Source organism: Cervus canadensis, chromosome 5, assembly GCF_019320065.1.
Source record: "Cervus canadensis isolate Bull #8, Minnesota chromosome 5, ASM1932006v1, whole genome shotgun sequence".
Taxonomy (NCBI): domain Eukaryota; kingdom Metazoa; phylum Chordata; class Mammalia; order Artiodactyla; family Cervidae; genus Cervus; species Cervus canadensis.
Window position 1 is genome coordinate 25,366,314 of NC_057390.1, and position 18,730 is coordinate 25,385,043.

Sequence of the window (18,730 nt, forward strand, 5' to 3'; positions counted from 1 at the left end):
AGACTGGTGGATTTTCTGGCCTGACCCTCCCTGGAGTGGCCTCTGCCAAGGAGCCAGTGGCAGACTGTCCTGTCTGCTCCTCACCTGGCCCTGGAGGCCCTCCTCAGGACTTCCCAGCGGCGGGCCTGGGCTTGGTCGTGGATGCCATTATCTGATGTACCTTTAGTCAGAGTGTGTCTGTGCGTTATCTCGGCAGTGGGCAGAACACACAGCCCATGTTTGTGGGAGGGCTTGCCAGAGAGGAATGCTGGGAGCCAGACCAGAGGTTGCCCGGCTCTGGGAAGCAGACAATATTGGCCCTGGTCAGCAGCAGCTAAGCCCAAAGGAAACTGCAGAGTCGAAGCGCAGACACCGTGGCGCCCCATGGCAGAGGAGGCCCCAAAGGAGAAAGGGCTGGAGAGCAGCGCTGCTCCCCAGGATGACTTGGTGAGTGATGGGGGGTCACCAGAGTCCTGGTGGGTGGGGGGTGAGTTGGACTCTTCTCTCCTTAAGGAACTTTCGGTCCTGACACCACCAGGTCCACAAGCAGCAACACTCTTCTTCCTGGGCATCAAAGGGCTGAGGGAAGCGGGGTCAGGGGTTGGTGGGGGGCCTCTGAGGTCACTTCCTGCCTGAAGGTGGCTCCTGCAGGGAAATGATGTCGTGTTTGCGACTTGGGCTGATCTGGCTCTTTTCTAAATGCGGCTCCATCCCAGAAGGGCTTCCCTGGTGGCTCAGTCGGTAAAGAGTCTGCCTGCAATGTGGGAAAGCTGGGTTCAATCCCTGGATTGGGAAGATCCCCTGGAGAAGGAAATCGCCACCCACTCCAGTACTCCTGCCTGGAGAATTCCATGGACAGAGGAGCCTGGTGGGCTGCACAGTCCACGGGGTCACAAAGAGTCGGACACGACTGAGTGACTGAGACTTTCACTTTTCCCATCACAGAAACGTGCTCACACGGCCGGGGGACACTGTGGTGTCTCCTCTGTCCCCGTGGCTGTCAAGTTCAGAGACTCAGTGGCAACAAACTGATGAGACAGAGTGGCAGAGAAGCTTATGAGAACATCAGAACGTATGCCCCAAACACAGCTATAGCAGGCAGTCGTAAGACCCTGGAGAGAGCTGGCAGGAACAGAGGACAGTCCAGGGTTTCTGTCCTCATTTTACATGAGAAATGTTTGCCTAAAAAAAAAAAAAAAAGGCCTTTGACTGAAATCAGGATGTCGGCAGGGTTTGAAGCAAGAGGTGAAATCAGAACACAGAGAGGAAGCATCCCCACCCCACCCCACCCCACCCCGCTGTTCTGTTCACTGTTCGATCAGTCTTTGGTTGCCTGTGAAGGGGTGAGGGGTGGAGACAGAAAGACTGAAGGACTGAGGACTCCACCCCACAGGAAGGGCCTCAGGCCACCCAGACTGGCCTTGAGTCGCTAGGACCTGACCTCAGCCAGGCCCCAGGAGCCCACCCTCTCAGTCAGCTCCCAGCCACTGCAGGTAACCACTGTGCTCTGGGAATACCCCAGGGAGCCAACGTCTGCCAGGAAAGGATTCCTGGGAGCTGTGACTGCAGTGTGGACAGCCTGCATAGGATACAAAGTCTCCAGTGATTTTTGAAAAGGACACTTTCTAGAAGGTCTGACAATTCAGACACCACAGCTTGGGATGCAAAGAACTGCCCGAATATGACATCCAGGAAGGGGTGCAGGACCTGCCATTTCCAATTTCCTTTCCTTCACTCCTGTTCCTCAAGGTGCCAAGTGACAGCCTGTCTCTAACATTTATGGTGCCCAGAACAAGAGGCCGAGGGCTACGTATCTTATATCTTTGTTGTTGTTCAGTCACTCAGCCGTGTCCGACTCTGCAACCCCATGGACTGCAGCACGCCAGGCTTCCCTGTCCTTCACCATCTCCTGGAGCTTGCTCAAGCTTGTGTCCACTGAGTCAGTGATGCCATCCAACCGTCTCATGCTCTATCGCCTCCTTTTCCTCCTGCCCTCAATCTTTCGGGTCTTTTCCAGTGGAACTGTATCCTATGTCTAGATACTTAAAAAATTATCAGTCAAGTTAAAAGCTACTAAATAAAATAGTTTCTATCCCCCTAAACTGTCATACCTTCTTCGCAACATGGAAAGCCAGATGTAAACCAAGAAATTCTAGGCTTCTAACACAAGCCACAGCCTGTCTCCCTTCTCTGCCCACACTCAGCACCACACATGATCTCACACACCCCGGCATGGCCACCCCACCCTGCCCACCCACATTACATCCACGCCTCCACACACAAATGCCCCTCTGACCTGGGGTGCCCTGAGGGATGCGCTGAGGACAAGGTTCACACAGCCCTGGGAGTGGGCCTGAGGCCATCTGGGAATTTGGGCGTAAGTGAGTACCCAGAGTGGCAAGTCCCCTCGGCCCACAGACTCCTCAGTCCATGGGCAAAAGCCTGGCCAGAGGAGGACAGGAAGGGCCCAGGCCTCAGTGCAGAGTCTTCAGCACATCACTGCTTTCCCAGGGCACAGCCTCTGCATCTGAGAACAAGGAACTTGGGCTCTGCGCTCTCTGAGCTTCCTTCTACTCTACGCTTCTGACTCAGGAATATGATCAGAAGTTAATACAAGGAGAAATTACAATGTAGCCCAGCAGGAGCTGAGCTGGTTATCTACAAATAAACCTGCTTTTGCTTTTTTCCATGTCACCTGTCAGAAATTCAAGTGATGATCTGACAGTCATACTGATTAAGGTGTCAGCAGAATAGATATTTAAGCATTTGAAAAATACAGAGGGTTTGTCAAAACCTCAGGAAGAGTCTAACAAATCCTTCCTAGGAGCCAAGGGAAATATTTCAAAATGGAACAGAGGCAGCCCCCGCCCAGCCACGAGTTCTCGTCTGAACGTTGAGCTGCCTGTGGCGGCTGAGGCCCCGGGCTGGCCTGTGCCTGCCTACTGTGCCCAGGATGAAGAGGGGTTGGAGGAACCCAGGAGCAGGTAGCACACACCTCTCTCCTTTCTTTTATTTGTCTTCTCATCCTGATGCCTCTTTCCCCAGGGCCCCATCACCCTTCACCTTCTCCAAGCTCGCGCCTGGAGAGTGGAACCCCCTAGGCTTAAGGTCACCACCACAAGTTGCTCCAGACTCCAAAATGTCCAACCCTTTCTCAGCAACTCTTCCACCTTCAAAATCTAACCTGGTGAGCTTCTGGCCCAGGTGTTCGTTGCAGAGCTAACTCATTCCTTATACCAACTAACATTCCTCCTGCAGACATTTACCTTTTAAAAACAAGCAAGTAGGGACTTCCCTGGCGGTCCAGTGGTTAAGAGTCCACACTGCGAATTCAGGGGGTACAGGTTTGATCCCTGGTCAGACAGCTAAGATCCCACATGCCTTGAGGCCGAAAAAACCCAAAACATGAAACAGAAGCAATATTGTCCAATAAAGACTTTTAAAAATGCTCCACATTTTAAAAATCTGTAAAAAAAAAAAAAAAAGAATAAAAGCAGAATGCATGTTAGCCCAAGTGAGTCTCTCAGCAATGGATAAACTTGCAGATGGTTTAACCAAATAAAATGGGAAAACTAGGCGGTGGGAATGCTGGTGGCAGAGGTGGGGAGGGAGGGTCAGGGCTGACCTGCCAGAGCCCAGAGGTGCCCGTGACCTCCCCAGGAGTTTCATTCTCCATCTCCAAGGACACAACCCCCTCACCTCCTCCACCTCCAGATCCTCCAGCTGGGAAGACTCTGGACTTCCCCTCGTGGACACCCTCTCTCAGCTTCAAAACATATTTTGAAATATTTCAGACAAAGCAGTTTAAATAACAGTGAACTCCCATACCCATCATAAACTTACCAATAGCTTTGAAAGTCATCCCCGCCCCCACCTGCCCAGGACTCCCTCTCAGTGACCTCTCCCACCCCGTATTCGTTCCTACATCCCCAAAAACAATCCTTCTGCTGTCTTAGCTGTTTATCTTTCAATGTTCTTCTGTATAATATATGACCTTGACTGTATTGCTTCAAACATTAAACAAGTAAGTAGCTCTGGTTGGCTGTTTCCACACTCTCCCAGAACTCTGGGGGCCACTCACAGTGGGCTTGCGGCAGACCATCACCCATATTTATTTCCCTCACCTCCACTGGGCTCAATGTCATTTTTAAGTGCCTCTTACCTCCACCATTGCAGGGGTGCTTTAAAAACAAGACTGTTGGGTATTATTTTCACCTAAGTCCCAAGCTATGTTTTATTCACAGAAAGCACACATGGACACTGTGTGCACAGTGAAAATACACCTTGATCGGGCACGTCAAGGACCTCATGCCTCTGTGTCTGGCCTGTGTTGCTCCATCCTCAGTGTCTCGTCCACTAAACTCTAAGCTTCCCAAAGACTGTCTTTTGCACAGTCACACTGCAAATTCCAAGCCTAAAGCATGTTGTGGGCCTCCTCGTGTTTGCTGGATGCTTGATTGACTGATCGAAGGAATGTATCAGTGAGGGAATAGCAGTCTTGAGGGGAGAAGATTGGAATCAACAGGAACTGGTTAATGAATGCATACTTCCCCCCCACTACCTTGAGGAAACAGAAATTGAATGCATTTTTAAAAAGTGGAAATCTTTTAAGGCAAGTTTTTCCTGGTTTGGGTCTCAGCTATTTAAATGATTGAACTGATAAAACAGAAGGAATTCAGATCTGCAGATGGTATCATTCACATTATCAGCTGATACCATGAAACAATGATTTATTTGATGTATATTCAAATAAAGCAGGCTTCCCTGGTAGCTCAGTTGGTAAAGAATCTGCCTGCAATGCAGGAGACCCCAGTTCGATTCCTGGGTCAGGAAGATCCCCTGGAGAAGGGACAGGCTACCCACTCCAGTATTCATGGGCTTCCCTGGTGGCTTACAGAGTAAAGAATTCACCTGCAATGCAGGAGACCTGGGTTTGATCCCTAGGTTGGGAAGATCCCCTGGAGGAGGGCATGGCAACCCACTCCAGTATCTTTGCCTGGAGAATCCCATGAACAGAGGAGCCTGGCGGGCTACAGTGCATGGGGTCGCAAAGAGTTGGATAAGCAGCCATGTTTATGTGAATACAACATGGCTCGTGACTTACATGAAAATAACATAATCAGCAAGATGATGATGATGAAGAGGATGATGATAACAGAGATGACAGGGACTTACTCTAAAATCTCCCAACAGAATTTTGAAGAGCTTTGTTGTGCAAAATCCTTATCAAGATAAGATGCAACTTTTCTAAGGGCAATGTCTTCACAAGTATTGAGTATTAGTTTGTTGACAGCTGTTTTCCTCTCACATGCTGGGTACAGAAAGTCTGTTTGGGATGAGATACTAAGCCAGATTCAGGAAAGGGAAAGTTAAAAGGCCTTTTCTGAACACAGAGGCTCACAAAGCTCTCTCCAGTCCAGGGTCTGGGTCTTGTTCACGATAGGTTACTGGGATCAGGTTCCAGCAGCCTGTGGCTGAGCTTCTCTGGGATCAGGAGCTGGAGGGAAGCCCCACAGTTTTCTCTGTAGAGAAGAGGAGCCCTGCCCTCATGGATGCTCCCGTTTTCTCAGAGCCCTTGGGCTCCTCCTGCCTAAATCCATCTTTTGCGCACTTGGGATCTCATCTGCACTAGCTCCTGCTCTCACCTCTCCGGATCGCCTCCCTCCCAAGTCCTTCTTCTAAAGAAGCTCCTCACCTGTCATGTCTCCCAGCAGGGCCTCCAGGACAGCGTGTTCTCCTCCGAAAGTGACAACAGCCTGTACTTCACCTACAGTGGCCAGTCCAACACCTTGGAAGTCCGAGATCTCAGCTACCAGGTAGAGATACCCCTGAGGACCGGTGGGAGGAGCAGACAGAGAGGGCCAAACAATTCCCCAAGCAGAAGGGAAGGGTGAGTCCCAGCTGGGGATCTCTGCCCCTAAGGACAGAGTTCAGGCTACACTGATGCCTCATGTGTTGGGTACAAGCACTATGGAAACTTCCCTCAACTACACATATTGGAGCTTAGGTTGATGGGCATGAAAAAGAGAACGAGACCTTTGTTAAAACATAAAGCCAACCATGTGACCCTGTGTGAAAAAAATATCTAAAACTTACTTTTAACTTTATATTTTGAAATAATTTTAGACTTCTGAAAAAGCTGCAAAAGTAATGCAGAGTTCTTATATACCCTTTGTCCACCTTGCCCTAATGTTAATGTCTTGCTTACCCATAGCACAGTGACCAAAAATGAGACATTAACCACAGGATAATACTATTAACCAAACTACAGACTTATATAAGATGTTATAGAAAAGCCCAGATGAAATTTTCAGCCAATCTAATAATAGTACACATGTTATAGGTCTGCAGTGAGGATTGAATGAGATAAGGGACATAATAAACAGATGAACACAATGCCTTGCACACACTAAACACCTGTTATTAGTAAATCACTGCTGAGTGAAAATATCATTTTGCCCGATGTTGTGTTTTTATTTCTGTTCTGCTATTACACATGCTTCCCAACTGTCCTCTTCAGACTTGGAAATGGCAGCTTCAGATTCTCAGCATGGTGGAGCCCACCTCCATATCTGACAGAACCTGGCTAGGGGACCCCCTCAGGCATGTTGTATTTTGGCAGGAGGATTTCTCTTGGAGGGAGCTGAACAGAAGTTGAAACTTTCTGAGGAACCTTTCTATGTCTCCCCACAGGTGGATATGGCCTCCCAGGTACCTTGGTTTAAGCAGCTGGCTCACTTCAAGATGCCCTGGACATCTCACAAGGACTCCTGTGAGCAGGGCATTCAGAACCTGAGCTTCAAAATGAGGAGTGGACAGATGCTGGCCGTCATAGGGAGCTCAGGTATCACTAGGGGCAAATAGTGGGGCAATGGGTTCTCTCTCTCCTGTGATGCAGGGCAGTCCCTCGAACAAACGGATGCTCCTCACAGAACTTTGCTGAGCAAGAGAAGAATACAGCAGAGTTGTGAGAACACAAGTTCCAGGTCCGACAGACTGGGTTCAAATCTCAGCTCCTCTGTTTACTAGCTTTCATGAATCACAAGCGGGCTTCGTGCAGCTGCAGCCAGAGCTCTGATCCTTCATTAATATAGGATTAAGTCTTGGTGGCTCAGAGGTTAAAGCATCTGCCTGCAATGAGGGAGACCCGAGTTCAGTTCCTGGGTTGGGAAGATTCCCTGGAGAAGGAAATGGCAACCCACTCCAGAATTCTTGCCTGGAGAATCCCATGGATGGAGCCTGGCGGGCTACAGTCCACGGGGTCGCAAAGAGTCGGACACGACTGAGCGACCTAACTAACTAACTTTAAGTCTTACCAGTGCATCAGGCAGCTTTGGAATTGAATGCTCTTTCCATGGGACTCCTCCACCACAAGGGACACTCATTCATTGTCCTCCCCTCCGCATTGGATTCCTATTTCAGTCAGACAGGGGGTGGGCACAGCCCCTGCCACAACTCATGTCTTGGATACCCCAAGTCTTAGTTCAACCTTCAACCATCGGCAAAAATTCAGATTTCTGGAGTGCTTCAAAAAGTCACTTCCACAGGCCAGACTTAGAAGTGTAGAACAAGCTGGAAGGGGGCTTGGAAAACAGGGTTGTGTTCCCTTCACAGTATTCTACCTTTCCTTCTCCTGACCACTGTGAAAACATCTTTAGAGGAGGTCTTCCTGCCCCTGCATCACTCCCCCTTCATTTAACAGGTGAGACCAAAGTTTAAAGAAGAGGAATGATTTACCTAAGGACATATATTTAATGCAGAATAAGAACTAGAACTCTGGTCTCCTGGTTCTCAGATGTTTTTAAAAAAATTCAACTGATTAAATTTTAAAGATCTTATTGGTTTTATTCAACAATTCATGAATTGGGCAGCATCCCACCTGGCAGAAAGTATTGTGTGGACTGGAAAGTTTACCTGGACTTTTCCATAAGAGGTTAGCTCCAGCCCAATAGCTTTGGTGTGCATGCTAAGTTGTTTCAGTTGTGTCTGACTGTTTCTGCAACTCTATGAACCACAGCCCGCCAGGCTCCTCTGTCCATTGGGTTCTCCAGGCAAGAATACTGGAGTGGGTTGCCATGCCCTCCTCCAGGGGATCTTCCCAACCCAGAGATCAAACCCACGTCTCCCATATCTCCTGTATTGGCAAGTGGGTTCTTTACCACTAGTGCCACCTGGGAAGCCCAAAAGCTCTGGAGAGCTGTACAAAATGAAAGATTTTTACAGGCAGAATGAAATCGGACAAGGAAGTTATTCTAGCAAAGGGCTGATTGTTTTAGGCAAGGTCACCTTTCTCTGGGGGACAGAAGGGGTCTATCAGTGCTGACCAGGCAATTTCAGATGGGCTGGTTTAAGATTCTATTCCCAGGAAAGACTGAAACTATAATTAAATTAGGTATTACATCTCAGTCTGGGGACATGGGGCTTAGCACAAGTTGACTCCACTTGGGGTTTGTTGTTTATTTTTTAAACACAGATCAAAGGCATTTCTCCCTTACACAGTGTCAGAGGGAGCACTTTATACCTCCCAATTAATCATTTCCAGAATTAGAGATTACTCAACTTTTTGACCATCTGCTCTAAATTTTTAGTCTTCTGCTGGGGAAGTTCTGTTTACTGTCTAACCAGAGATCAAATGAGAGGATATGTGCAAATGAACTTTGTCACTGAAACAACACCCACAGATCAAGTTCTGCCAACTGCTGGCCCTGGCCCTGCAATTCTGATCTAAACAAGAAAAATGTGGAAACTTCACGGGCCAATTTTATTTGTTTGTTAACACCTGGTGGCTTTTTGGTTACACCTGCTTTTTCTTCATGAACTGAGGATCTAGGGAACACATGAGCCTAACTAGGCACTTCAAGCTAAGAGTCATCACAATTAATCCTGACCACCACAGCCCTGTAGCTCTTAGAATCCCTGATTTGTGGTTGAAGGGGAAGTCAGGAGAGGCCAAGCAGAAATCACACACTGAGTGTGTGATTTTCGACTCTAGGCTAGTGTTGTTTAGCTATAGGTTTACTTGACTGAAATTATTTAAATCATTTTTTAGAAAGGTTATCAATTATACCACCTGTGACATATTCTGCCATGTGATTCTCCAGGTAAGAATACTGGAGTGGATTGCCACTCCCTTCTCCAGGGGTTCTTCCCGACCCAGGAATCGAACCCACATCTCCTGTATTGCAGGCAGATTCTTTACCATCTGATCCAGGAGGGAAGCATACTCTGCTCACCAAAATTATAATAGTAAAATAAAATTAATTCAAACAGCCCCAAGCATTTAAGCTTCTATAGAATCAGCAGTGGTGCTTTTCCAATGAATGAATTTACTGAGTTGGCAAAGGGTCTTGAATGCCTGTGGGTGTTTTCTCCTGATTCATGGAGGATCTCCCCAAACATACCCTGGCAACCTCCCCTGGAAAGACCACCCACACCTCTCACAGTTTTGTCAGGAAATGTGGTCTTCCTGCCCCCTGATTGGGAATCCTAAGGTCCCTGTGTTGGGAAAGTCCCCTGTGCTTCCAGAGCCTGGATCCAATGATGTCCAGGCTGACCCAGGAGTAGGGCCAGAACCCTCCCTCTGGCTTCCCCCCTGGCTATTTTGTGCCTCCTACGTTCTCTTGAATGAGGTGCACCCAGGAGGCAGTGGACAGGTCCCTTTCTATGCTGAGAACCTCTGGTCCATAAGCAGAAGGATGACTGAAGAGGCCACTTGATTTTTGCTTTTATGCACAGGGGACATGGGGCTATGGGCAGGGGGCTGCTTGCAGAAGGCCTGGGAATGTGGCAAGGAAGAGTCGTTACATCTGTGTGTTGGCGCTTTCCCTGTTTAAAAACTACTTGGAAATTTTGCACTCCAAAAGGAACTTACAATAAGGAAACTAAAACCCTGCCTAGGGGAATTGGACTGAGCTGTTCCTGGCAGCTTTGTTTAAGAACCCCTTCCCAGACCCTAAGCCCTATTTGACTTGCAGTTTAAGTGGCTGTCACAGAATCTCATGGAACCTGATCCAGTTGGACACTTCCCCAAATTGATAGCAATTACTATGTCATTCAGAAGTAGATGGCGTTAATTTGCATGTAATGGATCTATTTTTTTAAAGAGAAAGTGAAAAGTACTACTGATAAAAATAAGTGTAGAGAAATTCAGAACTGTGTTGTAGTTTAAAAATCATTTCCACATCTATTACTTCTCTATTTTTTTCTCCCTTTCTGAAAACAGGTTCCAGTTTTGCATTTTTAAAAGACACCTTATTAATTCTCCAAAACTAGTCTTTCCCACAATGCCAGCTTCTGAGCCAAATGATGGGAAATGATGAAATGTTGCTGGCAGGTTTGCCAGGGAAAAAGAGTTAAGCTTCCTAGTGCAATTAACACCAGCCCTGCTTAGGGGAGGGGACATACACTCTGGGCACAGGCAGTCCTGTGACAACCAGGACTCCGGCCTTCTATCACGTAACCACAGGCCAGCCTGACCTGAACACCCAAGATTCCCAAGGATGTTCAAGTTGGCTGTTCCATGCAGGTCAGAGGGCTGTGCCACCTTCCCTAGGGAAGGACAGAGCAGAAGGTGGTGGCTGGAGGGTGTGTGGGCAGCAGAAGTTTCCAACCTGGCCCCTGCAGAAGCTCCATTCTCAGGAATACATTTTCTCTTTAATATTTGTCTATGTGGCTGGGTCAGGGTGGGGGGAGGTTGTGAGGGTGGGGAGAGTGGGGAGTGTTCCTACTTCTGGGTCAGGATTTAGTTCCTGGACCAGGGATTGAACCTGGGTCCCTTGCATTGGAAAGCAGACTCTTAATCACTGGACCACGAGGGCTATCCCCCTCAGGGATATTTCTGGTGGCTTCTCAGGTTGTGGGAGAGCCTCTTTGCTGGACGTGATCACCGGACGAGGCCCTGGAGGCAAGATTAAGTCAGGCCAAATCTGGATCAATGGGCAGCCCAGCACACCACAGCTGGTGAGGAAGTGTGTGGCCCACGTGCGCCAGCATGACCAGCTGCTCCCCAACCTGACCGTCCGGGAGACCCTGGCTTTCATTGCCCAGCTGCGCCTGCCCAGAAACTTCTCCCAGGCCCAGCGTGACAAAAGGGTAACTAACTAATCCCAGTGACCCCAAGAAGCTATGACATCCTTCCCCTGCCCATCCTTCCCTCCCTGCCTCAGGGTCCAGCCATTCCAGGCCAACTGTGAACAACCCAGCTCACCATCTGTCCATCAGAAAAAGTCCACCAAACGCTCAGCCCTGCCTTCCTTCCTCCGCTGTCCCATCTTAGCCCCAAATGTGGGATAAATATTTGCTTACTTGTTTTCCGGTTATCCGTGCCGGCGGGGAGCCGGGGCATGGCCACAGTCCCAGCAAGTGGTACCTTGCTCAGCAGTGGGAGATGCTCCGGATGCGTGGAAAGAATCCGGGAACAAACATTGCATCAGGGAAATGTGGGCCAGAGCCTTAAATTCAGGCATCTTTCTACTCTGGAGCCCGATCTGCCTGGCCTGGAGCAGGCCCGCGCAGCCTCTCTAAAGCCCCGGGAACGCCCTGCCTCTCACCCAGGTGGACGACGTGATCGCGGAGCTGCGGCTGCGGCAATGCGCCAATACGCGCGTGGGCAACATCTACGTGCGGGGCGTGTCGGGGGGCGAGCGGCGCAGAGTCAGCATCGGGGTGCAGCTGCTGTGGAACCCAGGTGAGGCCGGAGGGGCCCACGTGAGCCGCCTGGCTTAATCCGGTCCAACTGGAGTCCTGCCCATTAAACCAGGCTTCTCTCTCTTGGGAAGGAATCCTTATCCTGGATGAACCCACCTCTGGGCTCGACAGCTTCACGGCCCACAACCTGGTGAAAACACTGTCCAGGCTGGCCAAAGGCAACAGGCTGGTGCTCATCTCCATCCACCAGCCGCGCTCTGATATCTTCGGGCTGTTTGATTTGGTCCTCCTGATGACGTCTGGCACCACCATCTACCTGGGCACAGCCCAGCACATGGTTCAGTATTTCGCCGCAGTCGGCCACCCCTGTCCGCGGTACAGCAACCCTGCCGACTACTATGGTGAGTCAGCCCGGCCAGAGGCAGGGAACAGGGCTCCCCTCGACCCCAACCCTGGCAGAAGAGAAACTCTCAGGGGCTTCAGGGGAATAGGACCAAGGATGGAGGCAGGGGAGGAGATGGGGCGCATTACAGGCTTCAGTTTACCCAGCATCAAATGCTAGGAATGGCACACCCTTGTGCGCATGACTATTAAGAACGTCATGAGAGCTCCAAACCAGAGCAGATAGAATCCAAGAGAGTTTGAATCAGTTTCTGGAATTATGGTCTTTATTCAGGTTCTGTAGGGAGAACAGGAAATTTGGAGTTGGCAGCCACTAGGAAATCTTAAAGCCATGCTCTGGTTCCCCCACAAAGGCAGGGAACCCAGAGGCTGTTGGCCCAGGGCACAGACCAGTTCAGTGCCTTTTGGGGGGTCTTGACCCATGAATCTCTAGGTATGAAAATTGCTATCAGCACCAGAGATGCCTTCCTGCTTGGGGTCCTGAGACCTCAGCATATGGCCCTCAAATCTTGCAGGGACAGTTGCCTTTCCAGGTGCCCACCTTGAAAGCAGGCCCTGGGTCCTGAGTGCTGAGCAATGCCATGGCTGCTGGACAGGCCGCATGGCTGCACCAGGGCCAGGAGAGCAGCTGCTGTGGTTTGTCCCAAACCTAGATCACCTGGAGCCCAGCCTTCCTCCCAGGATGGCCTGGTGTAGCAAGGACCTTCCCAGTACACATGGGGGTAAGGACCAGTTCCTTGAGGGCAGACACTAGGCCCATTGGTGCCAAGCACCAGAGGGTGTCCCTTTGACCCTTGCAGCCCTGCCAGGCCACGGTCATCTTCGTCCTTACAGATGAGAAGACTGGAGTCCTTGCAGGCAGGTGCAGAAATGGGCCTCTCACCTCCCGTGCCCAGGAGGAAACACCCTTCTCCCAGTATCCACCCTCCAACCCCCCAAGAGGACAGGCCACTCTTTCTGGCCCACCCGCTCTCGCCCTCTGCACTCACTCACCCTGTGAACTCACCTGGAGGTCACCCATCTCCCTGTGCTCAGATACCAGCTTGGCTTCCTGCCAGTCTGTCATCCTTGGGCCGGTTGTCCCCAGATAAGGGGGCAGAGGGCATCTGCCAGCCTGGCCACTGAAAGCAACATACTGTAACCCTAGAGAGAAGTTGCCAGAAATCTGGTGCCCACATCTGGAAAAAAACAAATCTTTTTCTTCATTTTATATTATTATTGTTTTTTGGTGGGGGGTGGTTCTTGCCCACAAGCCCTGGGGCAGTTGGCCCTCACGGATCTGAGGGCATGGCCTGGCAGTGCCCAGAGAATCTGACACTTGAAGTTATGGCCCTACACAGTGAGGGGACCCTTGATGATTTACAAGGCCCCTCTGAGATGTTTTCCTGCCTTGAGATGTATCATGAAAATGGGAAGAGGAAAGAGGCAGAGAGGTGAATGATTCCCCCTGGGCATCTCGCTGCCTCTGTCTGTTCTGAGCATCACTTTGTGGTCCACTCTCAGAGGGTGGGGAGCGTGTCCCAGGGTCCCCTCTGACCGCATCGTGGGCCAGGAGCCCCTGTGAGACCCAGGTCACCCAGGGCCCCGTTCCCACTGCTTACAGTGGACTTGACCAGCATTGACAGACGAAGCAAAGAGCAGGAAGTGGCCACCAGGGAGAAGGCTCGGTCCCTTGCGGCCTTGTTTAAAGAAAAAGTGCGTGGCTTTGATGACTTTCTATGGACAGCAGAGTCGAAGGAGCCGGGTGTGGGCACTTGTGTGCAGAGGTAAGGCAATGGGTGGCCCTGGGGGGAGAGCACCCTGCAGAAAGTGGCTGTCCCTACACCCCCGTGATACTCTCTATCTCCTGACAGCCCGGCTCCTGACACCAACCCATTCCAGGCTCCCACTAAGCTGCCCGGCCCCCTACAGCAGTTTGCCACACTGATCCGGTAATTATTTGCCACTTCATCACCCCCTTGGCCCCCAAAAGTCTTAGTTGTATCAAATCAAGCCCTTTAGAGCTAAAGTGAATTTGAAGGAGGAATTTAATTTGAAGAGGTAGAGTCATTTGAAAAAAAACAGCACCAGCCCTCCATGTGATACAGAGAATTCCTGTTCCTTTGATTCTTTAAACAAAATCAATATTTCCTTGCTAGCCAGATGCTCGTAGAAATCACCCAGAATCATTGTAAAAAATTAAATCGATACAGGAGACCTTCAAGTGGACAAGGGAAGTTTCCCTGCTACGAAAGCCCTCATAGGGCTCAGAAAACGAAATCTGAGTGTTTGGTGTGAGTCCAAGATGTTTCCATGCACATAAATATTTTAATATATAAATGAGATCATGCTAAGTTGCTTTGGTTGTGTCTGACTCTCTCCTATGGACTGTAGCCTGCCAGGCTCCTCTGTCCATGGGATTTTCTAGGCAAGAATACTAGAGTGGCTTGCCATTTCCTCCTCTAAGGTATCTTCCTGACCCAGGGATAGAAGTCTTATGTCTCCTTGTACATACATCGTTACACTTCTGATTGCTTATTTCCTCAGGATGACTTCTTTAAATAAAATTGCAAGGTGATACAGTGTTGGTAAAAGTCACAATCATTTCCTGAGTACCCACTGTGAGACAGATGCGCTCATCAGTCACCTCACTTGATCCTCACAGTAACTGAGGTGGGCACCACTCTTCCCATTTTACAGAGGAGAAAAATGAGGCTTACAGAGATTACAGGACATTGCCAAGGTCACAGTGCTGGGGTCTGGTGTTCCCTTGGCACCTCTTCTGTTTTTTTAAGTCGTCAGATTTCCAACGATTTCCGAGACCTGCCAACCCTCCTCATCCATGGGGCGGAGGCCTGCCTGATGTCCCTGATCATCGGGTTCCTCTACTACGGCCACGGGGCTGTCCAGCTCTCCTTGACGGACACAGCGGCCCTCTTGTTCATGATCGGAGCTCTTGTCCCTTTCAACGTGATCCTGGATGTCATCTCCAAATGTGAGTGTGGCCTGCTCTCTGTGACCCACACGCACGGCTGTGTCAGCCATGCTCTGAACTGGACCAGGGTTGGCCTGAGTTCTGCTGAGCTCCTGGAGGAGACAGGTCTGCTGAACAGTTTCACCATGACTGCTAAATAAAAGCTGAGGGTTGTTTTTAAACTTCATATATTAATATCAGTATGCACATGAGAACAAATTACCTAGGAGTATGAGGCCTTTCTCTCCTAGCAGGAGTTATATTGACAGCAATGCGCAAGTCACAGAATTATAAACATCTAAATTAGGATCAAAAATTGCCTTTTTAAAAAAAATATATGACATCGAGGCAATAAAACTAGTTTTAATTGTACAAAGAGAGACTCAAAAACAGCAACACTGTAATTTCATTTTTTCATTCTCCTTTTCTCCCCTTTTTAGGTCACTCAGAGAGGGCACTGCTTTACTATGAACTAGAAGATGGGCTGTACACGGCCGGGCCATATTTCTTTGCCAAGGTGACTGGTCAGGCTTCAGAGTGAGTGCCACTCTGAAGAGGCAGAAGAGGGCAGAGAGAGGGCAGAAGAATCTTCTCCACATCATACAGAAGTTACAGGGAAGCATTTTGCTCAGCGGTGGGGCTGAGCATCATCTGTGGTTGCAGACGCCACAATCCTTAGGAGAGTTTCAGAGACTTGATGAGTCTCTGATAAATTTTTTAAACATTTATCAGAAGGCCAGGACCGTGGACCAGGAATGACATTTTTCTGGCCACCTGAAACCTAACAAAGAAGAGGTGGGACACCTACACCTAGCGTACTTCACCTTTCTAGTCTCTCCACATCCCTGGAAAGCAGGTTGGAAGGTTTGATGGTCCTCATTTCAAAGAAGTGGAGGCTCAGAGAAGTTAAGTGGCTGCCTCCAGGCCACGCAGATACCGTGTCTGGGTAGGCAGAGTGAGGACTTGAAACCAGGTCTCCAGAGCTCTGAAATGCCCTAGAGGGAGCATACAGCACCTGCAGGGGGAAGTCAGCAGTGAGTCCATGCTTGTGGGTCCCACACACCTGTGCCCACTAACCCCCTGGTGGCCACCCCAGTCACCACCAGGAGGGACGGCTGGGGACACCGGGGGCTGCTGCCGTTGAACACGGAAAGATCAGCAGCAGATAAAGGTGCTGGCTCGCATGCCTTGCAGATCCTGGGGGAGCTTCCCGAACACTGTGTCTACATCATCGTCTATGGGATGCCCATCTACTGGCTGGCCAACCTGCGCCCAGGCCTGGAGCCCTTCCTGCTGCACGTCCTGCTGGTGTGGCTCGTGGTCTTCTGCTGCCGGGCCATGGCCCTGGCCACCGCCGCCCTGCTGCCCACCTTCCACATGTCCTCCTTCCTCGGCAACGCTCTCTACAACTCCTTCTACCTGACTGGGGGCTTCATGATAAGCTTGGACAATCTGTGGACAGGTGAGCTCGGCTCTCCTCACCTGCTCAAGCTTTTTGAGGCCCGCCGGGGCTGGATCAGTCTGCTTTCCTCTGGCGTTGTGAGCTCATCACTTCGGTCCCACTCAGAGTTGGGAGCAGGCTCCAAAGGAAGGGCTCCATGGTGGGGTGCGGCAGATGGCACCTTCTCATACAGCCTGGCTGACACCCAGGGGCCACCCTTGACTCTGCCTCACTGCATCACCAGTGAGCCAAATCACTCCTGCCTCCCGTGTCTTTCTGAAACGTCCTCTTGCCTTATCCCCGCCCTGGCTCCTATCAGCTGATCTTGGGCCAACTGTGATAGTCTGGTGTCTATGACCCTGGTTCCGCCACGTCTGAACCCTCACCCCTGCAGCGCTAGCTCCCTAAGGCGCAGAGCCAGTCACTGCTTCGTCCCAGTGGTCCCGGGGCTGCTCATTCCTGGCTGCCTCCACCCGACTCTTCTGAAGCCCCCAACAGGCTCCACACCTTCACAGCTGAGCCTGTGGATCACCACTCTTCACCTTCCATAGGCCTCTCCTGATGAGCCGGACAGGGTTCACTGCTTCCTCCTCCTCCCTGACCCAGGATGCCTTTGTGGGGTCAGGGTACAGACTCAGTCATCTCTGTAATCTCTGGTGTGGGGCTGCTGAGACTCCAAAGTCCATAGGTTCTGTGAAGCTGAGCATGTGCTGGACCTAATGAATTACTCTCTGGAGTTACTGTAGGTCAAGCACATCCTGGACACCTAATGAAATTACTCTCTGGAGTTACTGTAGGTCAAGTGCACAGCGATCCTGCAGCCACTCGGCCCCTCTGTCCCAGCAGTCCATGTCTCCAGCTTCCCCTCTGCTCTTTCGCCCTTTTGTTCTCTCCCCTGCACCCAGCTCCCTCCAGGGATTTTCTGCCCCTGGGTCAGAGCCACCACGCCTCTTTGCAGGCTCACTTCCTTGGAAGCAGGTAGTTAGACCCTGTGAATAATATGACTCTCACTCTCTCCAGTGCCCGCGTTAATTTCCAAGGTGTCCTTCCTCCGATGGTGTTTTGAAGGGCTGATGAAGATCCAGTTTGGTGGGCACGCTTATTACATGGAAGCTGGCAACATCACCATCCGTATCCCGGGAGACATGGTGAGTTGCCCAGGCCTTGGCTGTCCACAGACAGCAGCCCTCTGAGCGTGTTCTTAACGAGCTCCCTGATGTCTCTGTCCCCAGATCCTCAGTTCCATGGGCCTGAACTCTTATCCACTCTACGCCATCTACTTCTTTGTCATTGGCATCAGTTGTGGCTTCGTGATCCTGTACTATCTGTCCTTAAGGTTCATCAAACAGAAATCAAGTCAGGACTGGTGATTCACGCCCAGACTCCTGCCTGCTGGTGGGGGACTCGAGAAGGCCCTTCAGCTGCACTCCCTTCCTCCCAAGGAGCCCCTTCCCAGGCACCGGGAGGCCCAGGACTAAGCTCCGCTACATCCGGTCCACACTGCTGCAGAGGCACAGCCTGGCCACAGGATGGCAGTAGAATAAAGACAGTCAGAAGGGATTTCTGATCACCAGCTGAAGCTTGAGTTTCCTGGGAACCTGAAAACCATACCTGGGGGACACCTACAATGTCATTAATTTATTTCCTTTTGATATATATATTTGTATAGGCAACTAATACAAGATGGGAGCAAATTAGGTATGAATCGAGGAGTTAGGCCATGTGGAAACAGTAACATAATAGCTAGTGGAATGTTTGGCCTCATCTTCCAGGGTCCCCAAACTCTGAGCCATTCTCAATACAGAAAATGACCTAAAACATACCAGTGAGATGCCATCTCTTCTTTTGTGTGAGGTCATGTGCTCCAAAAGCTAAACTGAACAATTAAATATTTATTGAGCAATTGCTCTGCGCCAGATTCAGGGCAGAACACTCTTTTATGTGGATCACATTATTCAGTTCTCTGTTAAAACAACCCTTTGTGGTAGGCGGTATCCAATTTTGTGGTTGAAGAAACAGAGGCACAGACTGTTTACTAAGTAAGGTCACAGGCCTAATATGTGGTGGAGTCATGTGAGGTCAGAAAGGCCTATAGGAGTTAGCGGGCAGAAGGCAAGTCCTGGGCCACTGTAAGGCTTGGAAGCCCAGGAAGGCTCCAGAAGATAAAGAGGTTTATAGACACTGTGTCAGCTCAGCCGGGCCTCTCACAGTACATCTCACCTCTCTGGCTGAGTCTTAGACCAGCCTGGAACCTTTTGCAGTGACTGGTCATGTGTTTCCTGTCTGAGCTTTGAGGACCAGCTGACCCA

The 18,730-nt window shown here is 50.3% G+C and overlaps 1 protein-coding gene across 2 annotated transcripts; it reads left to right on the forward strand.

Moving 5' to 3' along the window:
* The first annotated feature begins 141 nt into the window (after positions 1 to 141).
* On the forward strand, positions 142 to 18,274 carry ABCG8 (ATP binding cassette subfamily G member 8). Of its 2 annotated transcripts, none has more exons than XM_043468445.1 (13): positions 142 to 426; positions 5,691 to 5,795; positions 6,673 to 6,823; positions 10,832 to 11,070; positions 11,533 to 11,665; positions 11,757 to 12,026; positions 13,631 to 13,793; positions 13,881 to 13,958; positions 14,802 to 15,001; positions 15,421 to 15,497; positions 16,175 to 16,442; positions 17,442 to 17,569; positions 17,654 to 18,274. In XM_043468445.1, the coding sequence occupies exons 1-13, from the start codon at positions 142 to 144 to the stop codon at positions 17,789 to 17,791; spliced, it is 2,235 nt and encodes a 744-aa protein (XP_043324380.1). In that variant the 3' UTR covers positions 17,792 to 18,274. The 2 variants fall into 2 exon arrangements, with proteins under 2 accessions (XP_043324380.1, XP_043324381.1); XM_043468446.1 differs by having other exon boundaries at positions 5,694 to 5,795.
* The last annotated feature ends 456 nt before the right edge of the window (positions 18,275 to 18,730 follow it).